This window comes from Notolabrus celidotus, chromosome 3 (assembly GCF_009762535.1).
Source record: "Notolabrus celidotus isolate fNotCel1 chromosome 3, fNotCel1.pri, whole genome shotgun sequence".
NCBI lineage: Eukaryota > Metazoa > Chordata > Actinopteri > Labriformes > Labridae > Notolabrus > Notolabrus celidotus.
This window is the reverse complement of record NC_048274.1, coordinates 34,325,521-34,352,084: the sequence shown is the minus strand read 5'-3', so window position 1 is coordinate 34,352,084 and position 26,564 is coordinate 34,325,521. Positions and strand designations below refer to the sequence as shown.

Genomic DNA, 26,564 nt, shown 5'->3' with positions numbered 1-26,564 from the left:
TTTAAAAAGCATTTTTAACCAAAGAAGCATAAAAAATGGAAGGATTTCCACACATAAACAAATGCTCATGAATATTATACATGCATGCATATTAAGAGAAATGAAGACAAATGAACATTGGAAATAGAAGAAAATAAAAGTATGTATATTTTTGAGACTTTTAAAAATATTTTGTGTACAAGTCAGTGAAGCTCTGCATCTGCTTGATTCATTCCAAGTATTTTAACTATTTCTCTACAGTATCAAAACACCTTTATAATCCCTTTATTGCTGGTTTCAAATTCTTTACGAAGCTAAAAACACACCCTTTATGTGTCTTTATTTTCTACAGTGGTGGACAAAGTACACAGCTTCATCGCTTAAGTCAAAGTATAGAAACTCCAGGTCAAATATTACTCCAATACAAGTGAAAGTTGTTCTGTCAGATTATTACTTGAGTTAAAGTCCTGGAGTACTTGATTTTAAAAATACTTAAGTATTCAAAGTACTTTTAAAAAAATCTCAAAAATCTGTATTTTCACAAAGCATGATGTCAGTCAAGAATACATAGAAGTACATTCTGTTTATTTAGAAACCATTAGTGTAAATCTATAAAAACTAAACCATGAAATAAAACAGACACTAAGTTACTCCAAGCCCAGACACCTTAGTTTGAAATGTTCATCTGGAATGAAACAAATGTTATGTAGCTAAAAACACTCTCTCAGGTTGGACAGTGAATGTTTGTATGTTTGTGCAGAGTGGGAAACAAGGAGAATATTTCAAATGGTATGTATCATTCTTCATTTCAAAAACCTCTAACATGGGCTGAAGATATGACCATGGGTGCTCAGGTTGAGAATTATAGCCATCATTAACACCTCTACATGAACTGCCTGATCTGAGGGAAATCTGCTCTGTGTTTGTTCCACGTTCAACCGTGGAGACACACGATATACAGGTACGACTGAACCACTGAGACAAACAGAACTACACAAACACATTTTACTGTCTGAGGGTTCAGATTTCAGAAAAGAGAATGAAATTCATGAGCTGACTTCAAAGCCAAAGTAGTGAGTAACTAGAGCACTGATGGAAATGTAGTGGAGTCAAAAGTACAATAGTTGTCTTCTGAATGTAGTGGAGTTAAAGTAATACATTTCCCCCAAAAAGTAATACTCAAGTAAAGTACAGATACTCAAAACATGTACTTAAGTACAGTACTCAAGTACATTTACTCTGTTACTGTCCACCACTGATTTTCAATTAATTTTCTTACATACTTTTAATACGCCCTATGACTCTTCTAAAAAAATCCACATACTCGCATTATTGAGGTTTTATTTTCTCCCACTGCTGACCGGAAGGTATGTTCGTGTAGAACCTGTGTCGTTCCCCTCCGTTCCTGTAGGGGGCAGCACTGTTCTGATAAACAGGAAGCAGCACTGTTGTCATGAACAGGAAGCAGCGCTGGTCGGTGAATCTGCTGGAAGCTGATGGAAACCTGTTCACTTAGCTGTTAGCAGTGTTTAGAACAGACAGAAACTACTCCACCTGTGTCTTAAAGACTGTCTTCATACTTCAAAGAGAAAGGTTCATTCAGGACGAGATGTCCGGCGGTTCTGGAGCTGAAGACATGTTTGACAGTATCGTGATGGCTGATGAAAGGTCAGTTTTCTCATTTCATCATTAAGGCTATTCTCTGTTTCAGCACCTGGAAGTCTCTGAAGCTGTATTCATAGTCATATACCTTTATGTAAGCCTGTGTAACTCTCTGTGTATTAACAGATGTATAATATAAATCTGCGTTATGATAAATGTGACTGAACCCTCACAAACTTTAAAGTCAGGTTTTGTTTTTATACTATTGAACAATCAATTTAAAACAGTCTACACCAGCTGTAAACATTATTGGGCGACTCTTACTATTGTTTTCATTTTAAAAACATAAAAGCCGTCCAGTTTTGGACGATTGATGTTATTTCCTCACTGTGAAGAACACAAACAATTCGTAGTACCTGTCGTTGTTTTCATTTTAACAAAGACTTGAAAGATGGTGTTAAACTTAATTTATTGTAGTGTGAAGTTTTTTTTAACATTCAACCTGCTTGTAATTGGTACTTATTATAGACTAGAACCACTAATGGCGTACACTATAAATCCACATGTGAGTGGGACACATGTTTCATATTGAGATCAAATATTATCTATGGCTTTTTATAAGACAAACATCTGTCTCTTGGATTCTCTGCAATTTCCATCAGACTTGACAGAGAGTTCATATAAACTGTCTGTGTTTATTATCTTTGTTAACTTTAACAAAAAAAGTCTAACATTTTCAGCTCAAACCATGATCATGATTAGAAAATGAATCATTTGACAGCAGGTATATTTGTGTCTAATCATTTGTTAATTACTTTGAAAACACAAGGCATAATGATCGTTTTGTTCAGAAACATATTTTTTGATTATGGGGGAAATGACAATTGTCTTTATTTATTATTTTAATAAAACTACAATAAATTAATGTATTCTTAAAAAACAAAAAAATCAAGGCAGCCAGTATCAGAATGGTTTTTTTTTTAAACTAAATTGGAAAAATAAAACATTCCAGTGAATTTTTCTGTCCATAAGTATCATGATCATATTTGTGCTGTAGTTGAAGAATGACCTGTTGTGTTTCTCAGGTTCCGCGGGGAGGGGTACCGCGAGGGCTTCGAGAGAGGGAGCCGCAGAGGGCTGCTGGACGGCCAAAGGCACGGAGCCTCTCATGGGGCCAAACTGTCTACTGAGGTGTGTCAATGGGACAGGGTGGCAGTGACAAAAACAATCAACCAGGTTCATGGAAACAGGACAACACAAAGAGACGGAGAGGGAGTTATAGAGAGGGAGAGAAGGAAACACTAATATGATGAGCATTCAATGAAATAAATAAATACATGGACAACTTCTTCAAAATTAGGTATAGATAAAGACACTTTTCCAATATTTATAAGATGACAAATTCATTTATTTTCAGAGAGAGAGAGAGAGAGGGAGAGAGAGAGAGAGAGAGAGAGAGAGAGAGAGGCCAGAAACAACTTGGTTTCAGGAGAAAACAAGGGTCAATATAGCTGCAGGGTTCTTGGGATTAATAAGGAGAAGTGGTTATAAATTATTATTATATCTTAATTTAAAGAACAACATTTTTAATTGTACTTTCACATTTAGATAAACAGAGCTATGCTGTCAATCACACTTTGTGGTACATTCAGGCTTATGTACAAATTTTGCATCAAACCAAGACTTCAAATAGAGACTTCACGTGAGCACCCTGGGTCTGAAGGTAAGGCTCTGTTGTCCTGTTGGACCGTAGGTCAGGGTTAGTTGCACAGTGCTCCACAGCTGTGACATCCCTCTTGGTTTCTCCCCAACATTTTGCATATTGACACTTATAAGGAATAATTGCATGACAGAAGGACAAATCTTTGACGGCTGTGGCTCAGTGGTAGAGTGGGTCATCTCTCAATGAGAGGGTCAGCGTCAGCTCCTGCAGGCATCACAATGTCCTTTGGCAAGACACTGAACCTCGTATTGCTCCTGGTGGCAAAGCAAGTGGTGTGTATATGGCTGAGTGTGACATGTAGCGTAAAAGCCCTTTGAGTGGTCACTGGAATAAAAAGTATTAAATAAGTAGAATCCATTTAACATTCATCATAATAAGTGTAATGTGTTCATGTTTATGATGAAGTCATTATTACCCACAGTGATTATAGGACACGTCTGTGGACAAATGATATGTGGTTGCTTCAGTGTTTGGGAGATTCACTATAACTGCAGCATCTTCCTTACTGTGCGTGGGGGTGGGTCTTCTGTTCTTTTATTGGCTATCCAGGAAATAAAAACTGTATAACTTAGCACTTTTTGAAGTTGTTTTTTTTTAGATAAGATGTGTTCTGCTCTCAGGGGTATCACACGTTCTCGTCTTTTTGCCTCTTAACCTACAGATCTCCTTCTATCACGGGTTTGCTGTCACATGGAAATGTCTGCTCCAGCATAATACAGATGTGAAATCCAGGTATGAAATCCAGTGTTCACTGTGATCGTTTTTAATTTCATCCAACACATGAATTGCTCAATGAAAAGAGTTAAGGTTAAATAAGACTCTACATGCTTTGTGTCAGGAAGCGTCTGAAGGCTCTGGATGCTCTGCTGGGTCAGATCCAGGACTCCCCTCATGCTGAGCCTCAGTCTACGCAGCTGCAAATAGACGTGGACAAACTGCGAGCCAAGTTCAGACAGGTATGCTTTTTTACACGTACATGAATGTGGATCTGCTGCAGCTGCTGATCTTCAGGGGGGGCAACAATTAGTCAACAGCAATCAATAACCAAACTAGATGCTAAAGAATTTAATTGTTAGAATAAGTTACATCACTGCATGTTCACGCTGTGAGCAGACACAACATTGTCGTCAGGAGCTGGGTCGCTGAAGAGTGAAGCCTGATTTATATTTCTGCGTCGAATCGATGGCGTAGCCTACGCCAGAGGTCCGCGTAGCTCCCGTACCCACGCAGAGGCCTACGCATGTAGCTGACGTGCACCTCCTCCAAAATGTAACTACATGTCGGCTGCACTGTATTTCCCGCATTTACATCACTTCTGGGAACCCCGCTCATCAGCCGCACGTCGTCCGTGTATTTCATCTCCTTCTCTCTATTCTTCATGTAATCATGTCTGTATGATAAACAGCAACATGTATCAGCTGTAGATGAACTTAACACGCTCTGAATCTCTGTGGAAAAGAAGCGTTTGGGCGCAGTATTTTTGCGCGACTCGGACACATCGACGCACAAGTATGTGGTGCTCACGCCCGCGTCAGCCCCTGCTGCTTAGGGGGCGACGCAGAAGTATAAACCAGCCTTGAGACATCCCACCTCTAGCATCAAGGTAAATGTGGGTTTGTTAGAGGTATTTGGCTTCACTTCTTACAATGGGATGAGATTGAAGTGTGTTGTTAATTTGCTTTATGATGCTTTTATTGTAGTACTTCGGCTAGGCGGCAGTGTGAATTTGTATGGGGCGTCATTGATACCAAAATAAAAGCTTCATAAAGCAATACAGATATTCCAATCATAGTCTGTCAGTACTGACTTCTACGGGTTGCTAGCCAGACTGCTGGTTGTAAAACAGGCAGTTTTGGAGGCCACAAAGGGGTTTCACAACATTCAGAGACAGAACTGACCCAGTATATGGTACAGACAAGCTAAGTTGCTATTGCTAAGTCTGTATCGCTTTTTGAAGCTTTTATTTTGGTGTTTCTGGGAGGCGGCAGAGTGAATTTGCACATCGGCTAAATATTTAGGATCTTGGAGCAACATTTAACATTTAGATTTAACATTTCACATTTAGATTTAACATTTCACATTTAGATTTAACATTTCACATTTAGATTTAACATTTCACATTTAGATTTAGCATTTGGATTGAACAGTGATTGTAACTTAAATATATTTTTCACAACAAATTTAAATGTGCAGATCACAAATATCGCTCTAAATGTGATTAAAACAAGTGACTTTTAAAAATTCACTCTACATTTTTATGACTTTTTGGAGCTGAATGTGGAGAATTGTTGCTCTTATTTTCAGTGCACAACTTTACAAACGGAACCCCATAATAAAGCATTTAAAGAAACTCAAAGAAATGAAATCATAGAACGCAAAAAGAATAACGTGGTAGATATACATTTTTAAATGTGCTCATAAAAGCAGTTCTCTGCAGAGGGTTCAGTCCAGACGTGTACCCTTATTCATTATCCAAAGAGTAAATGCATTTGTTGTTCTAAATCCAATGACACACAGCAGTTATCACTCACCTGCTGACCTCTCTGCTGTCCTTCAGGTGTGCTCCATGCTGAACATCCCTGCTGACTTCAAGGACTTCGTCAAAACGTCTGAAGGGACTTCTTTCTGAATCTATCCAGTGATGAGGATGAGGATGTTGAAGAGGAGCTGAGCTGACCTCTGCGTCCTGCTGTCCTGCTGTCCTGCAGGCGGCAGATAGGGCTCGGTCTGTGGTGGATTTGTTGGCGGGCTTGATGAATGAAGGATCAGTCTGAGAAGCTGAATGAAGGGCCGCAACCTGGACCGCAGAATACTCCACACACCAGGAGGAGGAGGAGGAGGAGGAGGAGGAGGGGGAGAGAGGATTCATGCTGAGAGGATGGATTTATTGCAGTGAGTCAGGGTTTTCATGAAACTGACCTGTGGGTATAGAGAGGAATAAAGACAACAATTGTTTCTTCTTCTAAGGACAAAAACAGAACAACCTCAGCTAAAGTCACTGACCATAAAGTCTGGAGTATGAGGCTCACTTTATTACTTCCTTTGTCATCTAAAAAGTGAGCTGCATCCTATACACCAATGTTGCCAGCACACCAGTATAAAATGCAGAGAGGTTTTTTTTTTGGTGTTATGGTGTTTTACTGAGAGGATTGCAGAGCAGCAAGTGAACGCTACACTGCACAAAGCATGCTGGGATGCATGGGGATGGAGACCAGGCTGGCAACACTGCTCTCTCTCATTAGGTCATATCCATGCATACAGAGAAACAGTGGTGTACTATGTAGTAAATGAAGCTTGTGGCATGCAGCTTTGGTTGAAGAGACTCCTCAGTTTAAGACCACAAGTGTTAACTGGCAAGGGTCTTAGGCAAGTCTCTGCAAAATGGTCTCAGAGACCCCCAAAAACAGACTTTCTTATTTACCTGTGGAACATATCTCTGATTTTACAGTTAATAAAATCGTTCAACTTGATTTGCTGTCTGGTGTCTCTTGTGTCCTAGGTTTAAGGGGGGCAGAGTTCAACATTTGAAGTTAACCCCTCAGCTGTGATTCTCAGATTTCTACAACAGCTTTAACAATGCAATTTTACCCCCAAACAGTGGAAAACAAGATGGTTGTTTGTGTGTAAAGCCTGATCTACCAGCCTGCAAATCTTCAGGTAATTTGTGTCCTTTGCATCAAAAACTGTATGAAGTGTAGTACTGAAGTCTAACAGCAGGAGGCCTTTTAAAGTGTTTTGAATCCATAAAATAAACCATATCACACAAATGACAACCTTTAAATACTACACCCTGTACCTTTAGATACTACACACTGTACCTTTAAATACTACACCCTGTACCTTTAAATACTACACCCTCTACCTTTAAATACTACACCATGTACCTTTAAATACTACACCATGTACCTTTAAATACTACACCATGTACCTTTAAATACTACACCATGTACCTTTAGATACTACACCCTGTACCTTTAAATACTACACCCTGTACCTTTAGATACTACACCCTGTACCTTTAAATACTACACCCTGTACCTTTAGATACTACACACTGTACCTTTAAATACTACACCCTGTACCTTTAAATACTACACCCTGTACCTTTAGATACTACACCCTGTACCTTTAGATACTACACACTGTACCTTTAAATACTACACCCTGTACCTTTAAATACTACACCATGTACCTTTAAATACTACACCATGTACCTTTAGATACTACACCCTGTACCTTTAAATACTACACCCTGTACCTTTAGATACTACACCCTGTACCTTTAAATACTACACCCTGTACCTTTAGATACTACACCCTGTACCTTTAGATACTACACCCTGTACCTTTAAATACTACACCCTGTACCTTTAGATACTACACCCTGTACCTTTAAATACTACACCCTGTACCTTTAGATACTACACCCTGTACCTTTAAATACTACACCCTGTACCTTTAAATACTACACCCTGTACCTTTAGATACTACACACTATTTTTAAACACTACACACTGCAACTTTAACATATGCTGTAACTGAATACACTCTACCTTAAAATACTACACACTGTACCTTAAGATACTACACACTGTAACTTTAAATACTACACATTGTACCTTTAGGTACTAGACACTGTACTTTCAAACACTACACACTGCACCTATACCATATACTGTAACTGAACACACTGTTCCTTAAAATACTACACACTGTCCCTTTAGATACTACACACTGTACCTTTAAATACTACACACTGTCCCTTTAGATACTACACACTGTACCTTTAAATACTACACACTGTACCTTTAAATACTAAACCACTGTACCTTTAGATACTACAGACTATACCTTTAGATACTACACACTATACCTTTAAATACTACACACTATACATTTAGATACTACACACTGTATTTTAAACACTACACGCTGCACCTTTACCATACGCTGTAACTGTACACACCGTACCTTTAAATAGTGCACATTGTACCTTTAATACTACACACTGTATCTTTAAATAGTAAACACTGTAACTTGAAATACTACACGCTGCATCTATAAATACTACATACTGCACCTTTAATTTCTGAACACCATACAATTAAATATCTCCTATAATATCTTTCATTTTGAAAATTTCTCAGACAAAGCATGCAGTCCTGCCAGAGGATATTTAGAATTGTATTGTTGTAATCTGAGATGTTCATTTTTAAAGAATAAATTGATTGACTGGAAAAAGTAAATTGCCACCACTGCAGCCCTTGATTCAAGCAATATTTATGTGTTGCATTGATCTGCCGTATGGAGGGGTGGCTTTTTATAAAAGACTGTCATGTGAATGTTGTAAGAAAATACCTGTTAACCAAGGATTAAAAAACAAATAGTTTTTTTGAAATAATTTGTTTTAAAAGATGGGATAACAGTGAGAAATGCAAACATTTTCTTAAATGTAGATTTTCAGGTAAGGTCATTAAAAGTTTTCTATGATGCAGTTCAGAATCAGAGCACTCACAGAGAAGGAATAAACCAACTAAGATAGTATGTGTGCATAAAGGCAAAGCACACATCACTGTGATCATGACACTTTTATTTTACACTGTGATTATCGCTGATTTAAAAACTAATAATTAAAGCAGGTTAATGTCTCAATTTTGGACATGGTTTACCTGGAATGTACACAAAAGAGAACCAATATTAACAAACCATGCTGCCCACCAGGGGGCGTAGCTGTTATTCAGTGATTAAACTGTAATACCAAAAAGCCTCCCTGTCTTAAAGATACTGTTGTAAGTGTTGGGTACCTTCTCTCTATCATATATGCTTTTAAATGTTCCAGACTTCAAGCTTGAAGGAGAAAGTGTTCTAAAATGACTCTTTATTGTTCATATGGCTGTTGGAAATTGTTCCTCATTTTTGTATGGAGGATATTTTTATTGTCATTGTCATAAAGACTGTGTCCCCTGAAGACCTAGAACACTGCAGATAAATTACAGTTTCTTTAAGCCAGGGCTTAAATTTTACATTACGTCTTGAGGGCCTTAATGACTTGTTGGTACAAAAAGTCTCTCAGTGCCTGCAGCAGATAAACAGGCCGTAATGGTTACAACATAATCCTTGATGGATCAAAGTGAGTCCAATGAAAGTTCTTGTTTTTGTCCATGACAGGCTCAGGTTGTTATTCTAAGAGTCTGACATCATTACAGAAAGGATCCCTACAGAGAGAGAGCTTTTAGTTCAAGAGGACGATAAATTTTAACCACAAACACACCACAATACACAGATGAGAACAGGAGTTTAACATCACACATCAGCTCATGGGATGAGCTGATGGTCTACCACTGCCACAATGGCTTAGTTTGTGTGTGCCTACCACCCAAAAGATTAGTAGTGACCCCGACCGGTCTGGGCCTGAAGCTCTGGGACCTGGTATTAATCAGGTATTAATACTGCCTCTGTAGTCACCTGACAGGTATGTGATGAGGCTGATATTTGACTGAATATTGTTACAAACAGCAACAGCAGCTCAGATTCTGTCAAATGTAAACCAATGAATGTTTGCCTCTGCAGCGAAAGTCCTCATTTCAACCATCAGACATAATTCACTCAGTCACTATCAGGTAATAAAACAGAAGTATCTGCAGCCATTCCAATTCTCTGAAAATCATACCCAAGCTACCGTAAGCTATACTCAATCAATAGTCGATCATCTTGAATTTTATAGTACTATACTTAAAATGGGGCCATAAATTACAATGTCAATATTCACATAGTGGTCATTTTACACTGATTTCACTTAAGGAGGAAATTTGAGCAGTGTTTGGAGTAGGATGGTAGGTAGCCTGACAGTATGTGGTTTCAAACACAGCCATCTTTTTACAACAAGTGGAGTCGCCCCCTGCTGGACACTAGAAAGAAGACAGGTTTAAGACCCTTAAAACCCAGGGACTGTGCTGACCATACTTTGCTGTGACCACACACATTTAGTTTGGCTCACAATGCTGTCCTGTTTTCAGATGTTGCAGCATCTTACATTATTATCTTAAAATTGTGGTATCATAAGATGAGTCTGCTGTAAACAGTGTGTGCAGATGGTGTGAGGATGCTGCTGCTCAGATCACACACACACCCTCACACTCACTCACACACAGAAAACAATGACAATAGCATCAGGAGGTACCAGAGAAGACCAGAGTGACTTTTCCAGTCTTTGTCCGTCGGCCTGCTTTCTATTCGGGATCCAAACTCACCCTGACAATGACCCAACAGGACTTTGTGTGCGTGTGTGTGTGTGTGTGTGTGTGTGTGTGTGTGTGTGTGTGTGTGTGTGTGTGTGTGTGTGTGTGTGTGTGTGTGTGTGTGTGTGTGTGGTACAGTAGCAGCTGGTTTATGCAGTGTCAGGCAGCAGGTGAATGCTGTCGTGTAGTCGGCAGCTTCTGAAGGCAAATAGAGAAAAGAAAAAAAGGGAGGGGGGGTTAGGGGGAGGATGGAGGGGTGATGGGTCCAGCCTGCATTCAGATGAGTGTTTCAGAACGACTTGTACCCTCTTAAAGTCAGAAAAAGAAATCAAAGCCACAGACAGAGAGAATTATCAAATAAAAAATCCAAAGAAAGAAGGAAGGAAGGAAGGAATGAATCGATTGAAAAGAGGAGAAGAGGAAGAGGAGGAGAAAGGGTAAGGAGTTAGAAGAATAATGGTCAGAGGAGGAAGAGCAGGAGGGAGAGGAGGAAGAGCTTGAGGGAGAGGAGGAGGAGGGAGCGAGGTCTTTGAGAGAATGCAGAGGAATGTGGGGAGCAGGTGGTGAGTGGTGACATGAAAAGCTGTGGTGACAAATGCAGCCGTCCGGCCGGCCGCAGCACAGAAGAGCTCTGAATGAAACGCAGGCATCAGATTTCAGCAAGGAGGAGGAGGAGGAGGAGGAGGAGGAGGAGGAGGAGGAGGAGGAGGAGGAGGAGGAGGAGGAGCCTCCAAGATAACATGCTACTCTAAAAGTTTGGGTAGTTCTTATTTATAGATTTGTTTACATTCAGACAATATTTCGTGGCTTCGGACATAACAATGACTGAATATATTGGATCCTTTTCCATTCTACATCTGTCTGTTTTCTCTTTCTGTTCTAGTTTTCTCTTTTATGAAACTACAGTGAGCTTTGTTAATAATATAAACCTGCTTATATATACAGAATCTGTACTCAGGGGTCTTGGTCTGAGGTGCGATCTGGTTTCTGTTTGTAGTCTGAGTAGTGTTAACCACTCAGGTCTTGGTGTCTTCAGGAAAAATGGTCTGTATGGAGAGCAAAAGCAGGAGGAGCACAATCCAGCGTAACGACATCCCCGCTCCCATCGATGGTAATCTAAGGAGGATTAATTTCACTCTACAGATATCTGCATGAAGAGCAGTTAACAATCTGCTATAGATCAAACAACTGAGACACAAATCAGCTTGAAACGGTGTCATTAAAGGAAATCAGCGTTTAGACTTCCTGAATTCCTGAAATGCATCAGAAATTAATACAAGACAGGATTTTTAAAATTTAAAATGCATCAAAGAAAGTGAAATCGTCCTATATTTGGGGTTTAATTATTGAATTCCAAGACAAATGACACCACTCTACAAAACAAGTGTACTGCTCCTGACTGAGGCCAGTCACCACTTGTTGCTACGATGCCAGCAGGATAAAAGATGGAGAGGCATGGTAAACTGAGCAACGTAGCTCATCAGAGTTTGATGCCTCTTTTATAACAATGGTTATCAATGATGCAGATGCATTAAACAATTGTCATGCAGCCAAGGTACATGGTGCCACAGAGTGTAATGTCTGAAGATGGCGAGTCCAACAGATTGCAGGTTATTGTTGTTTAAATACCAATACTTGGATGCTTAATCCACCCATGTGATCATATTTTATTTAATTTAACTATTGTGACTATTTATGATTTCATGAGCTTCTTTGATAATAAAATATTGAAGATTAGAGATCAAATTAGTAACCTCTTACTCTTAACTAGTGTAGAACCCTTTACTACCTGTGAATGGGAACGTCTTTAAAGCCAGATATGTAACTGTTATGTCCTCTGTTTTCACCAATCGACCTTCCTGAACTGGTTTCAACGGTTTCTTCAGTTAAACCATCAACCTGTCTTTTAGACCCCATCTATAAGCTCAGGAAAGAAGGCCTTTTCTTAGGTTCACACCAGAGCTGTTTGGTCCACTATAATCGATCCTTGGTCCTCAGATAGTCCTGTACATCTGGAGTATTGTTCCCTTTTATCAGGCTGCCATAATACGTCTCTAAAGACCCTCAGCTGGTCCAAAATGTTGCAGCTCGAGCACTGACTGTGACATCTCTCCTGTGTTAGCTTCTCTACACTGGCTCCCCATAAAATCTAGAATATAATTTAAAATCCTTCTTCTGGCCTACAAAGCTCTTAATGGTCAGGCAGCTTCATATCTTAAATAGTTCATTGTATCCTATTACTCCTCTAGAACACTACGGTCCCAGCATGCAGGCCTGCTCGTAGTACCCAAATAACAATTGATAACATTTGGTTTTTTTTAATTGGAGATGCATAAATACAGATTGATTGATTGATTGTTTGATTGACTGATTGATTGATTGATTGATTGGTTGGTTGGTTGGTTGGTTGGTTGGTTGGTTGGTTGACCTTCACCATGTAGACATTGAAAAGGAAGTTTAGTGTTTTTTTTAAATAGATGTTTAGAGTTTCCCAGAATCCTCTATGGAAACAATTAACGTTTTGGTTGCCTTTGAAATCCACAGAAGAGGAGTTCCAGGCAGCATGAACTGGAGAGGTCAAATGGTGGCCTGGGCTGGAGTGGTATTGAAGACTGAGAGGCAGTCAAGAGAGCTGAGGAAGCCATGGAACAAAGAGTCAAATGGACAAATCTAGTGAGCAGAGCCTGATCGTATCACTTTCTTGATTTGATTGATATACATTGTCCTGTCAGGACAAAGCGGAGTTTTGAAGCTGCTCACTTTGTTCAGCAGAAGGGACGTTGGAGCAAGTCTTGAGCCACTACCTATAAACACTAAGCAGGGCAGATACACATGACGCCACAACCATGTACTGAGACTCATTGCAGGAGCCATCAGCAAGAAAATCAACAGGCACAGCTGAGCATGCACCACCACCAAAGCTATCGCTTTAATCAAGGATGGAGAGAAGCCATGGCAGAGAAACACAGCAGGGGATTCTGGCAACTACCCAGGATGGGCAGCTTTCAGTGGACCTCCAGAAACAGCTGAGATTCCCCCAGCACAATGTCAGCACTACTCAAGCTCCAAACATCCTCCTGGTATCAGAGACTATCATGAATATTATTATCGTGGAGCTGAACCTGCCATAGGAGGACTTCTCAGAAGAGGCTCATGACAGAGAGAGAAACAGTTCTGAACAACTGGTCACTGACTGACTACACATGGCTGGATAAATAAAAGTATGTGAAGTGAGGCAGGCTGCAGAGGTTTTGTGAGGCACTCAATCCTCAACGTCTAAATATGAACTCCACAAAGATCAAAAGATGAAAGCCCGAATCTGACAATCAAATCTGAGTAGGCGCACAAACACAAGCCAGGGCCAGAACAGCCTTATGACTGCCTATCTATCTATCTATCTATCTATCTATCTATCTATCTATCTATCTATCTATCTATCTATCTATCTATCTATCTATCTATCTATCTATCTATCTATCTATCTATCTATCTATCTATCTATCTATCTATCTATCTATCTATCTATTTATATAGCTATGTAAGGAAACTTGAAAATAATACCATAATATGGAAAATGAATGGTACTACAAAAATGTTGGACATGTCGTATAATAAATCTGAATACATGACATTGAAAATTAAATAATATTACCAGTATTTGACATGATGAAATGCAAGAAAGTTGGCAATAAAGTTTGGAACTACTTAAAAAAGGTACAGTGTATAGTATTTAAAGGTACAGTGTGTAGTATTTAAACATAGTGTGTAGTATTTAAAGGTACAGTGTGTAGTAATTAAAGGTGCAGTGTGTAATGTTTAAGGTACAGTGTGTAGTGTTAAACGTACAGTGTGTATTCTTTAAAGCTAAAGTGTGTAGTATATAAAGGTACATTGTGTAGAATTTAAAAATACAGTGTTTTGTATTTAAAGGTACAGTGTGTAGAAATGAATGGTAAAATCATAGACTGTATAAAATATGGACGTAGTATCTGTGACGTCACCCATCTGTTCCTGAGAGCTGTTTTGAAGCAGATCAACGGCAGCAGCCATATTGGAAATGAGGAACTCAACCAGGCAGAGTGTGACGTGTGACCCCCTAGCCAATAGCTATGTGTTCCCGACCAGGAGTCAAGTCAGTCATGTCCTTATTTGGGCAAAACTCGTAATCTTAATATCTTCTGAACCGTCACGTTAAAAAAAAATTCACCCCCCGTACAGTGTGTGCCATTAGAGAGATTAGCTTCGTAGGGCCAAGCCGTTTTTTGAACCAGGCTGTAAACATGTTTATTAATGCTGCAAAGATCGTCTTTTTCCCATTCATTTATATGTGGTTTCCTGTGTTTCTGCAGCCAGCCTCAAGTGGATTTTTGATGTATTGCGGTTTATAACACTTCCGCATGGGCTTCATCGTTTGAGGCCGGAGGTTGCCGCTTGGGTAAAATGTGTAGTATTTATGTAATGTTTAAAGGTACAGTGGGTTGTATTTAAAGGTGCAGTGTGTAGCATTTAAAGGTACAGTGTGTAGTATTTTAAAGGTACAGTTAGCAGAAATTAAAGGTGCAGTGTGTAGAATCTAAAGGTACAGTGTGTACCTTTAGAATGCTCAAAGGTACTTTTTTCAGGGTTTAAAGTTTCAGTGTGGTTTTTAAAGCTACAGTGTATAGTATTTAAAAGTACAGTGTGTTATATTTCAAGGTACAGTGTGTAGTATATAAACTTACAGTGTTTTGTACTTAAAGGTACAGTGTGTAGTATATAAACGTACAGTGTATTGTATTTAAAGGTACAGTAAAATACTTGTATAACAAAGACTACAGTTAACAGTCAAGTTTTTATACTAGTATTTACAGTGACTCAACCTTAAGCCACCATGAGCAAAACACTTGCAGCATTGAGCAAGGAATAACTTCCGAACAGGCAGAAACCTTGAGCAGAGCAGTACTCGTGTTAGACGGTCATCTGCTGAGACTCAGACTGGAAAGACAAGTACAAAAGAACATGAAACTGGACTATGTGTGAGGAAAGCATGAGTTCTGCATGCATTCCCCAGGGTACATTGCGGAATAATATAACACAGCATAACCACAAGGTGCATGATACATTGGGATTGGTTTTGGTTCTCAGGATTTCCAAACTTTCATTCCAAATAATGAAGTGTCCTCATTCAGATTCTGAATTTTACATCTTTAGCCTTTTATTTCATAACTTCACTTTGAATTCCATATGTTCAAACTCTTGTTCCATTTGTTCGTACATCCAATCCTGCAAGTCATTATATTCAAACTTACAAACCTTTATTCCACATCATGTAACTATCAGTCCATGTCTACCAACATTTTCTGTATACTCAACCTGGACTTCATAGGACAATGTGTGTGTGTGTGCATGCTATGTGTGTGTGTGTTTGTGCGTGTGTGCGTGCTGAGGGTCTTTGTCTGCTCCTGGTTGAGCTGGCGCTGGCAGGCCTGTGGGAAAGGATTAGACTTTTCACGCCTTTTCCTCCACACTGAAGCCCCATCAAAGACATTCCTTGCATAACAAATCAATGAGTACTGTCACACACACACGGAGAGAGAGACACACACGCACATACACACACATGGTCACACACACAATTACTCATGTTAATCATTAGCCAAACAATAACTTTTGGGATTCAGACAGAAGCATCTTGCTCTCACTGCTGCAGAAATGAGAATAATTTACAGTTGAAACTTTTGTTTTAGTTTATTCAAAATTAACTGACTGATGCTGTGTTTTTAGTTTGTTTGTTGTGCAGTTTGCAAGTTCAGCATGATTTGTAGCTTGAACTGTAAGAATAGGTTCCTGTTTAAGTCACTGCACATGATTCTCATGACGTTTCTCCCGTCTGAAGGTGGGAATAATTTGGAATAAAACCAACACAAGTGTCCACTTGCAGGATCATTTTTGTCGTTGTGAATACCAAAAAAGTGACCTGAGGAAGTTTTTATTTTTTAAACCAGTAACAGTTGTTGTATGATTCTCCTCATCATTAGCAAGACATGGGAGCTGCTGCTCTACCTCTACTTAATGGACGAGTTTAGTTAGTTGGGTTCTGTTCAAAAATACTTTGTGTTATCTGAATTAACCTCTAAAACATTGAAGTCCTTTCATTGGGGCTGTCAAACAATTAATTTATTAAGATCACAATTAGTCAATGATTTTTGATAGTTAATTGCAATGAATCAAATTTTATCGCATGTTTAAAATTCCATTACTTTGCATTTTTAAAACAGTTGTTTAAGTCCATACTAACAATGTAAAGCAATTGTCATGAGTCATGATTTGTGAATCTAATTAATATAATGAAATGTACTTCATGATCTTAGCTTTTACATTTAGTATACCAATAAATCTTGCACTGGTCTGAAACCATAAACCATGACCACTCTGTACTGATTCTTTCTCCTAAGTAGTGCTCTGTTAGCTTTTGTGATGGGATTGCCCGCTGACATCAGTTTGATTAGCTGCACCTGTATGCTTAGCTCATAGGTGCTAGCTCAAAGTACATCAATTATATTTTCATTAATTTTGACACAGAGTTTAAATTACTTTGACCTGTCAGCTGAGCGCTCCAGTAGTTTTTTCAAAGTGAGATGTGTCACTCTAAAGGGCCCTGGTAATGTTGTTTTCCATAATGGCAGCATCATGGTGCAGGAAGGCGCTGCAGTGACTAATCTATGGCGTGCCCAAAGGGACAAAATGGCTTGCAATAAAGAAAGAAAAAGATCACTAATTGCTTGGCTGCTGTGGACACTCCAGATTCTAGCTGCTCCCAACTCAGTCTCAGCAGATGTGTATCTAACATGAATCTTGTTCTGCTGGAGGTTGCTACCTGTTAAAGGAAGTTTTTCCTTGCAGCTGTAACTAGCTAAATCCTGCAAGGTTCAAGGCTCATTGTGGATTCAGATGAGATAAGATTGAGTCCTATCAGTAAAATGGGACTGGATCTTATCCTGTCTTGATGTTGGGTTTTTGTTAATAATTTGACATAATTTGTAAAGCGTCTTGAGATAATGTTTGTTGTGATTTGGCGCTATGTAAATATTGATTGATTGTAGAACTGAATTGCATTTATGTGTTAATGCTGATAGTCCTACCTTGAATGTTACAAACTAACAAATTGAGCAAGGGGGAGAGTAGCAGCTCCTGATTTTTGTGAGGTTAAACTCCTGTTACCAGTGGTGTAATTTGGTGTGTGTGTAGAGTGATTTAACAGCTGCTTGTGGTTCAAAATCATCTTCCTCTAGAACTAAAAGCTCTCTCTTACAGGATCCTTCCTGTAATGGTGTCAGACACTTTGATCCATCAAGGATTAGGTTTCAGACATTACAGCCTGTTTACCTGCTGCAGGATGAGGAACTCTGCTGCAGACACAGACTTAGTAATGAGGAGAACAAAGCCAGTTTTGATCTAATTCATGTTTTTATTGTGTAGCTGACATAGATATGAACACTCAGTTTGTCCCAGTCACAGATGAACTGGTGTGAAGTCGACACGAGTGTGTGGAATGATTTGTAAAAACAAAACAAGAAGAGTCTATGGCTTACTGAATACACTGACACTGAATCTATGTACAACTCAACTCACTGACAGTTTGACAATTGGAGCAAAAAGCTTTTTTTCTTTTATAAATATAAAAAGGGGAAGGAGAGAAGGCCACTATGGGCCTAAAGGGGGATAAAGTCTCTTTCAGCGAGACAGCTTAACACTCAACAGAGTTATACAGATCCCATTTCTGTTATGGCACCATTATCACAGCACGGCCTCGCTGCTGCTCCCGTCCTCAGCCTCCAAACAGAGCCAACTTGTAGAATCAACAAGAACTCCACACATAAAGACTACAAATCAGAGATAGATCTGGACTGTCACATGAGGTATCCTGGATCAAAGCATTTCTGTACATTGTCTCCTTTTCCTTTTTTTTTTCTTTTTGGAATAGTTCGGAAAATCATTCAACGTAATTATTAACAAAAAAACACATACGATCTACATACAATGAGGATGTCAATAACACAATTTTCTATGAGAAAATTCAACCCTAAAATGGCAGTATATTGACATGTATAAAAAAGTAGCAGCAAACAACAAGAGAAAAGCATCATTTCAATCCTGTCTCATTTTGTCTTTTTTTAAAAACACGTAGCTGGGATTTATTTTCTATAGCAGCGGAATACAAGGAGTGTTTTATCTCCCACTCTCTATTCTTAATGTACAATCAGAAACCTACTTTACAGGGTTCCCACACAGGCGGACGCACTGTAGGATTTGGATCTGAAGAGTCATCTGTCCATCGTCCCCTGCCCCGCGCAAGAACCCTGGCTTTAACTCTACAGCATTAAGACACACCTCCCTGTTGAGCCTTCACCCTTTTTGCCACTGTTGCTGTCTTTTCAGCTTTCCTCTCCTCTTCTTTAGTCACGTCCCCCAAGAAACGTAGCCCCCCCCTTTGTGCAAAATCATTTCAATAGTCTCAACACACTCCGCTCTCCTCTGAGACCCCATGGGCCCGAGTGTTTCAGCTGGAGAGGGGCTGTCCTGCTGATTCAGACCGGTTTTAGTTTGACTAATGTTTCTGGACAGCAGGGGGAGAAAGCAAGCTAGAAAAATAAATAACGCTATTTGAAATAAAGTATTATTTTTTCTACACAATAATACTCCTTTCTAGGTTTGGATCTGCACACTACAGGGATGTACGAGCAGCTCTGCCTGTCGGAAACACTGGTCGAACTAAAACTCAGCCCTGTGAGGCAGCGTCAGCAGAACAGTAGACTCACGTCGAGCAGCATTCAGTCTGGTTTTTTTGAAGGAAAATGTTTCTGCCATTCTGGTCACTTCCTGTCCCATCAGGTGATCAGATCAGAGCCAACTGAACCTCTCCATCAGCAAACACCCCTGCCCACAGCCCTGTCCACTCCTTTACATGTAGTTTTACAAAATGTGATTCTTTTCGACGACCAGCAATGCTGACCAAAAGTGCTTTTTTTTTTTTTAGAAAACAAGTAGGAATGGCTAAACTACAAAAAGAGAGAGATGATTAAAGCGCAGGGCTGGGCGACAACTCAATCTCCATACAGAATAAAGACTGAACGTCTCCGCTCACAGAGGTGACTCACACTGATTTCACCTTATCAGGGTTCAAACGTGTGATCCACATCTTGAGCTCACTACAATCAACGATATTCTAAAGTTGTGTCTCTGTAATAAAACCTTCCGAATCACGTACGATGAAAAGTATGGATGAATATGAATGTGTCGCCCAGCCTTTTGAGTGCCTGTGAACCGCTCTGCTCATCTGATGTCATGAAACAAGCTGGCGTTGTTGTCCAGGGCAGCTCTTGCACAGTGTCAAACACTCGCTTTGAAGAACAAGAGAGGTTTAAGACTAACAGAACAGAAGGTCGAATATGAGAGGTAATAAAGTGACTAAACAGAAGCAAGCAGGGAAACATGAGTGTCAAACATGGGAGCTTGGACAGGGAGTGGAAACACAACAGAAGAGACATGAGAGTAGAAGCTCTTCTCTGTGATAAGTCAGACGTGGACAGACTACAGAGACCTACTGCACACGCTCTGTGTGTATGGGTGTACGTGTGTAGGCGAGTGGAGTCTATGAATTTAAAGATTCCTACTTTAATATCTAAGGGAGACCTGCTGTGTGGCTCCAGCCCACTCAGCTCATTGGCTCCTCTCTCTCGTACTTTATTTTCCCGCTATGATGGGGGGTGGGGCAAGGGGCAGGATTAATAACTTGGGGTGTAGTTGCGGGGCGAGCGAGAGGCAGGGGGCACTAAGTCCCATCTTGTCAGCCATGTGAGTGACACATCGACCATGGTAGCAGGAGGAGGAGGAGGCTAAGTTCATATGAGGCACCCCCTCCACTAACCCCCCCTCTGTGGACATCTTTCCCTCGATTATCAGGTCACGGGGCGACACAGCCGTCCCTCGTTCAGATGTTGATGTCTCTGACGTCTGTGGGCGTGCAGGACAGGTCCACGTCCTCGTCCACACGTTTGCTCTCTGTGCTGCCGGCGTGCTGCTGAGCCTGCCTCAGGCTGGACTCCAGCAGGGACTCGATCTGCTCTTGACAGGCCCGCAGGCAGTCCTGAGAGAGACAAAGCAACTATGAGCAACACTGAGCAACAAAGAGCAACACTGAGTCGCAACACATCATTCTGATCTGTGTCTTCTTACCGGGTCACTGCGGATGACCTGCGACAGAAAGTTGGTGAGGTTCTGGGAGGACAGGGAGGCGTCCTGACTCTTCAGGTAGAGACCCTGCACCGCTGCCACCACACTACCTGCCGCCACCATGGATGGAGGACTTGCAATGAAGTTGACGTCTGTGGAAAGAAGCAGTGTGTGTTAAAGCACAGGAAATCTACGGCACAGCCAAACCAACACAGCTCTGACTCAACCCTCAGTAACGGTTCATCACAGCCGACAGTAGATTCTGCTCCTAATGTGACATCATGTATTTGAAGGTTTTTGATACACACAGTTTGATAATAACAAAATAATAAACCTCTGCCTTCTGGTTTAAAGAGAAGAAGCACTTCAGCCATCATAGTTTGACTTGAATTGAAACAAACTGCAGGAGAGAAATGTTCTGCAGGAGATCCTGTCACTGAGAGTTAACTGATAATGATCAGAGCATTAACATGGGTTGAGGACGTTACCTCCAAACTCGGTAAAGTATTTGTTTCGTCAGAAATCTGGATTCCATCTGAAACACTGGTATTTTCTGAAAACAAGCGAGGAACAGCACCAGAGAGGAAAAGTGTCCCACCTGTCGCACACAGAGCCACGAAGGTCTGCGCATGTTTGCGGAGGATCTGCTTGGTGGACGGGTAGATCTCCAGCTTGGACAGAAAGTGCTCGATGAAGTCATGAGGCGTGACTGAAGCCAGATCCCACTTCAGCTTGTTGAGAACCAGCAGCTCCATTTGCTGAGGAGACAAACGGAGACAGGGCGGTCAGTCAGAGAGAAGCAGAGACTCGTCCTCCTCCACAGATCAGACACTTAACTAGCTCTGAGTTATAACACCTTTACTGTTATGATCCCATTATTTTTAAGGGTGTCCAATTTCTTCTTATCTTTATATTTTTACTCCCATGCAGTCTTAATCATGCATAGATAAAAAGTCGCAACAGGTTTTTTCAAAACATTACTGAAATTGTGAAATGAGAGTGCACCATCACAAGAACAGCGGCTGCACTAGTGTAGCAAATCTTACTGAATGACAAAGTGCTGCAGAGCCGCCCTCCGCATGTAATAACACCCAACAAATGTCACATCAGCAGCATTTCAAGAGTCATTTACAATGAAGCTCTACACTGTGTATTGCTATAGTTGTGACTCATTTTGCAGTGGTTTTATCTTTCAGATTAATCATAGTCTCATTGTGTTTCTCTGATGGTGCAGCTCTGACATAAAAGAAAAGTGTCCTGTCTTTATTGTAGTGTGCTTTGCGTCCACTAGGTGGCGCTGTGAGTCGGTGTTTTCTTGGCAGTCACTGAGACCATTCATGAAATGAGAGAGGCCTGCAGTCACCATGAGAGAGTCACAGGCAGCCATTCACCCTCACAGCTGCTCTGCTGTTTGTTTACACTCTACAACACCCCGATTGATCGATTGATTGAATTTAATGTATTTCCTCTACAGGTGAAAACAATCCATTTAATGTGAGGTGACCATGTCCTGCTCACGCGCTCACTGCAGCTGCTCGATTACTGTACATGTGTTATGTAACATGATGAAGTGAATTACCAGCAGCTCTCCGGGTTGCACCGAGTTGTCGGTGTAGATGCAGAGTTTCTCCGCCGTCAAAGGAACCGTCTCCTTCATCTTGGATGCTAGAAACATGCACGTGGCTCCCAGAAGCTGCAGCCTGGTTTTCCTGGTGGCCTCCACTGATAAAAATCTGTCCAAATAGTTCATAGCCAGCGGAAACACCTCCTCCTCACACTTCTGCTCCTCGCACACCTGAAAAAGGTGAGAAAAGAGCTTAAAGGTCTGCAGCTTTTAAAATGTGTATGTGTGTGAATGTTTTACGCACGCAAAACCCGAAAATAAATTTAACTAATCCGAACACCGTGAGTATCTAATTCGTTTCAACTTAAAATTAGGTTCAAAACAAACTTTGACATGCTGATTTTATATAAACAGAAAGAAAACTATCTCTTCTTGAGACTGCAGTGGGGATGGAAAGAGCGGAATTAGTTTGCAGTCAGTTCTGACTGAGACACAAAGGTGGCGTCCATCGAAGTTTCACTCTCTAATTTCAACTTCGTCATCTTTTCAAAAAAGATTTAAAAATATTTAAAAAATAGCAGCGTGTTTCAAATCAGCATGTAAATGATCCTCATCCATTACCTGATCGGATGACGGTCAATTGTGTCGAGTTGTGACACGTGTGAATTTTATAAAAATCATTTCTCACGCGGAGGTCTCTTTCACGTGCTCTGCTCGGCTCTTCGATACAGCAGTTCAAAAATTAATTAAAAATACAAAGATGCAAAGAATTTAACTAAAATTTCCACGTAAATGTTAAGAAATATCTCAACTATCAAACCCGACAGTTTAAATTAATTTTATTATTTTACATTTTGATTAAATCGCTTTTTTCCGGCGCCAGCCCCGCGGGCAGCGGAGCTCCGAGGACTCAAACAGCCGAGTTTCCCCCCTCAAAGCAGTCGAACCGTCCGCAGAACATACAACCGAACCGCCTCATCATAAAGAAGCATTTCTGCTTCTTTTAATAGACTCACTGTCATTGCCTGACACGTTTTAGATTTTTGATGAGATTAAAATCCTCCTCATGCGACAACAAAGATGGCGCGTAATACTGGCACGGGCCGGACTGCATACGTGTACATTGCTTTTATTTTGGAATATTTTCCTCCAGTTTTTACATCTGAGGAGCTTCTAAAAAATAAAGATGATCATGAATAAAGTGTCATAGAGGTTTTCATGCAGGAGAGCAGTCTGCAGCCAGGATCTCCTCTTATGGCCAAGGGACCACCCAGAACTCACGAGGACATACTTTTCACAGCGTTTATGTAACATAACACACAGTGAGCTTCAAACACTCACATTCATCTCTAATGTGTTAGATCAGCTCTGTTCACACACACTTAGCCTACACACAAACACAACGGACACACACACAGGAAGCAGCAGGTCAGCTCTCTCTCTCTCTCTCTCTCTCTCTCTCTCTCTCTCTCTCTCTCTCTCACACACACACACACACACACACACACACACACACACACACACACACACACACTCACACACACACACACACACACACACACACACACACACACACACACACACACACACACACACACATACACATACAAAGTTGAGTGAAGTACCTCTAACATCCAGGTGGCGACAATCTTCCTCATTTTTGGAACTATTTCCTTCTGCACGCACTTGAAGTAGTTCGGAGAGGGCAGGTAGTTCTCCTCTGCGCGCAGCAGAGTGTGCAGGACCCGGTCCGTGAGCAGGTTCACGTCCTGGTAGGCTCTCCGGATGGAGTCCACCTCGCAGCAGAGCAGCTGGTCCTCCATGATAAAGTTGTAATGAGTATAAAAAATGATAAAGTGTTGTGTGTTCTAATCAGCCTGTTACAGAGAGTGTGCGAGTCAGGCTGCGGCTCCTCTGCGGGCTTAATCACGATCTTGTTGCGGGGCTGCTGCTGCTGCGTGCTGCTGCTCCTCCGGTGTGCGCGAGCCCTCTGAAGCTCAGAGCGCTTCCCTCTGCGAGACAAAAACCCCTGCCTCGCGCTCAGCTAACGCGCACACGTAACACACAACGCGTCCATCTGCGTGCGCGCTGACGGAGGAGGAGGAGGTGAAAAGGGTGCGCGCAATGACGTCAGCTGTTGTTAAGAGGGAGGAGGGAGGGGGGATCAAAGAGACGAGCAGTCTGCGAGGGAGCGCGCGAGGAAGGGATTCTATTATATACACATCTATAAGGAAAGCCTGTGGGCCCCTCCTCCTATAGCCGCCGAGCTTCTGAGGAGGAGGAGGATGAGGAGGGGGAGGCGGTGGGAGGTCCGGGGCTCCGGCTGGGAGACTTCTGTCTGTCCTGGGGGGAGGGAGGAGCGTGGGGTGGCCGGTAGGGGGCGGTATGGGCTCACCTCCTCCTCTTCCTCCTGTGAGAGTGAATGAGAGCAGCTCCGAGGACATGAGGGGAGCACATGGACAACAAGCTGCTCACAGAATCCTGCTGCTCACAATAACACACACTTTATTTTATATATTAGATCAATGACATGTAAGAAGCCTATCAATAAACACAGACCTGTCTCAGTGAGTTAGTAATGTAGAAAGATTCACTCCCCAAAATTCTGGGCATGCTTCTTACCCACTTTATGAGTTATAACATGTTAGTTCCACCATGATGCATTCACCTTTAATTTAAACTCATTATGACAACAAAATGATCAGAGAGGTCCATACAATTATAACCAACTTCAGATCTGACTGCAGCTGCAGTCTTTGTCTCTCTGTGGGGTCAAAGCTCTGATAAAAACTAAACTTTGTGAACACTTTACTGAATGTTATTCTATGTCTGCTGCTCTATTTCTGATTTAAATGTGCTCCAATCTATAGATTATATACTTTGAAATGTTCTGTTATATTTGCCAGTTCTGTTCTGAAAGAGAGACATTAACTTTTGTCTAACCCTCTGTTTGAATAAAAAGAAAAGCACAATTTTAGCTAATCTCCAGGTCACTGTTTGCTCAAGGGGCATAGAACAAGGTCATCTAACACCTCAGGAATATAAAGTTTGTCAATATATTTCACAAAGAGTGTGTGAGAGCGAGTTCAGAGTAACACACGCAGACGGGAGGAGACTGCAGCTGCACCAATGGGAGGATTTGCTGTTACTAGGCAGATGTCGGTGAAACTTTTCATGTGGGGAAAAGTTTAGTGCTCTGGAAAAGTTCACAGAGTTATTGATAACCTAATCAAAGTCCTCTGAAGTGGGCTTAAATAACCAGTAAGACATTTAGTTTTATATGAAGGCCATTTAAGTGATAAGGGAGGGCAAGGGGAGGACTGATCAGTAGATCTAACAGGATGGCTTCAGACACAGTTTATCAATCAGACTCTGTGAGGAGAAATGTTTGTATGAACTGGAGTTATAAGTTTCATTTAGTGTGAAGTTTAACACGTTTTAGTCTAGTTTCACTGTGAATCAGAGCTTTCCACATTCTTTGAATTCCTCTCTGGGCTGTTGTGTCGACTACCGTAATGCCTGCAGAGTTTCAGAGAGGAACACATCAACACTGCAGCTCAATAAAACCCTGATAAACATGTATGCATTTTGCATCTACAGCAGTAAAAACATGATGACTTTACTAACTTTATTTCCTCATCTTCACTGAGTGTGCAGATAAACTCGGTATAATCAAGCTGTGGTTCATTGTTTTAATTTTAATACATATTTCTAAGTTGAAATCACTACATCACAACATTAATACAATCATTTTACACATTGTATTAAGTCATACAAATATGTTGTTATTGTTACACCATAATACACTATTTTGATGAGCTAACAGTGTTCCTTAACTTCATTTTTATTTTGAAAACAGTGTGCATTTATAGCACACCTCTAAAACTTCTATATTTAATACGTTTCTCTATGAAATATTCAATGATATGATCTATCAGGTGTCCTCTTCTCTCTTCTCCTCTCTCTGATGTGTTTCTTCTGTAGTCTCCTGTACACACACACATAATCACACACACACTCAGGGTGTTTCTGTGGGAAACAAAGGGAGCAGGAGCATGTGACTTTTGCAGTGAGGCCCTTCTAGCAGATTTACGGTAACGAGACAGGAAGTGTTTAAAGGGACGGGGGGAGCTGTGGTGAGACCAGCAGGGCACAGACCGCCTCAGACCGCCTCAGAGACCCGATCACAGTGGCTCAGAGAAAATTATCCATAAGAGCTTCAGTTACTTTTGTGTAGACTGCTTTT

At 40.9% G+C, this 26,564-nt stretch overlaps 2 protein-coding genes across 2 annotated transcripts; one reads left to right on the top strand and one right to left on the bottom strand.

The window, feature by feature from the left end:
• Positions 1 to 1,402: 1,402 nt before the first annotated feature.
• lto1 (LTO1 maturation factor of ABCE1) lies at positions 1,403 to 6,774 on the top strand. The gene is made up of 5 exons (XM_034680241.1): positions 1,403 to 1,647; positions 2,667 to 2,772; positions 3,966 to 4,036; positions 4,143 to 4,260; positions 5,862 to 6,774. Exons 1-5 carry the CDS (start codon positions 1,589 to 1,591, stop codon positions 5,931 to 5,933), a joined length of 426 nt encoding a protein of 141 aa, XP_034536132.1. The 5' UTR covers positions 1,403 to 1,588; the 3' UTR covers positions 5,934 to 6,774.
• A 12,747-nt stretch (positions 6,775 to 19,521) lies between these two features.
• ccnd1 (cyclin D1) lies at positions 19,522 to 24,364 on the bottom strand. Its single transcript, XM_034680229.1, has 5 exons — positions 23,944 to 24,364; positions 22,334 to 22,549; positions 21,353 to 21,512; positions 20,758 to 20,906; positions 19,522 to 20,668 (listed from the first exon to the last, which is right to left on the bottom strand). The coding sequence occupies exons 1-5, from the start codon at positions 24,139 to 24,141 to the stop codon at positions 20,513 to 20,515; spliced, it is 879 nt and encodes a 292-aa protein (XP_034536120.1). The 5' UTR covers positions 24,142 to 24,364; the 3' UTR covers positions 19,522 to 20,512.
• Between the last annotated feature and the right edge of the window lie 2,200 nt (positions 24,365 to 26,564).

Coding starts and splice junctions, on each gene's coding strand:
- ccnd1 (XM_034680229.1), bottom strand. CDS start 24,141: ATGGAGGACCAGCTGCTCTGCTGCGAGGTGGACTCCATCCGGAGAGCC. Junction 22,550..23,943: donor TCGCCACCTGGATGTTAGAG/GTACTTCACTCA, acceptor CACCTTTTTCAG/GTGTGCGAGGAGCAGAAGTG. Junction 20,669..20,757: donor AGGTCATCCGCAGTGACCCG/GTAAGAAGACAC, acceptor TGTCTCTCTCAG/GACTGCCTGCGGGCCTGTCA.
- lto1 (XM_034680241.1), top strand. CDS start 1,589: ATGTCCGGCGGTTCTGGAGCTGAAGACATGTTTGACAGTATCGTGATG. Junction 1,648..2,666: donor ATCGTGATGGCTGATGAAAG/GTCAGTTTTCTC, acceptor TGTGTTTCTCAG/GTTCCGCGGGGAGGGGTACC. Junction 4,261..5,861: donor TGCGAGCCAAGTTCAGACAG/GTATGCTTTTTT, acceptor GCTGTCCTTCAG/GTGTGCTCCATGCTGAACAT.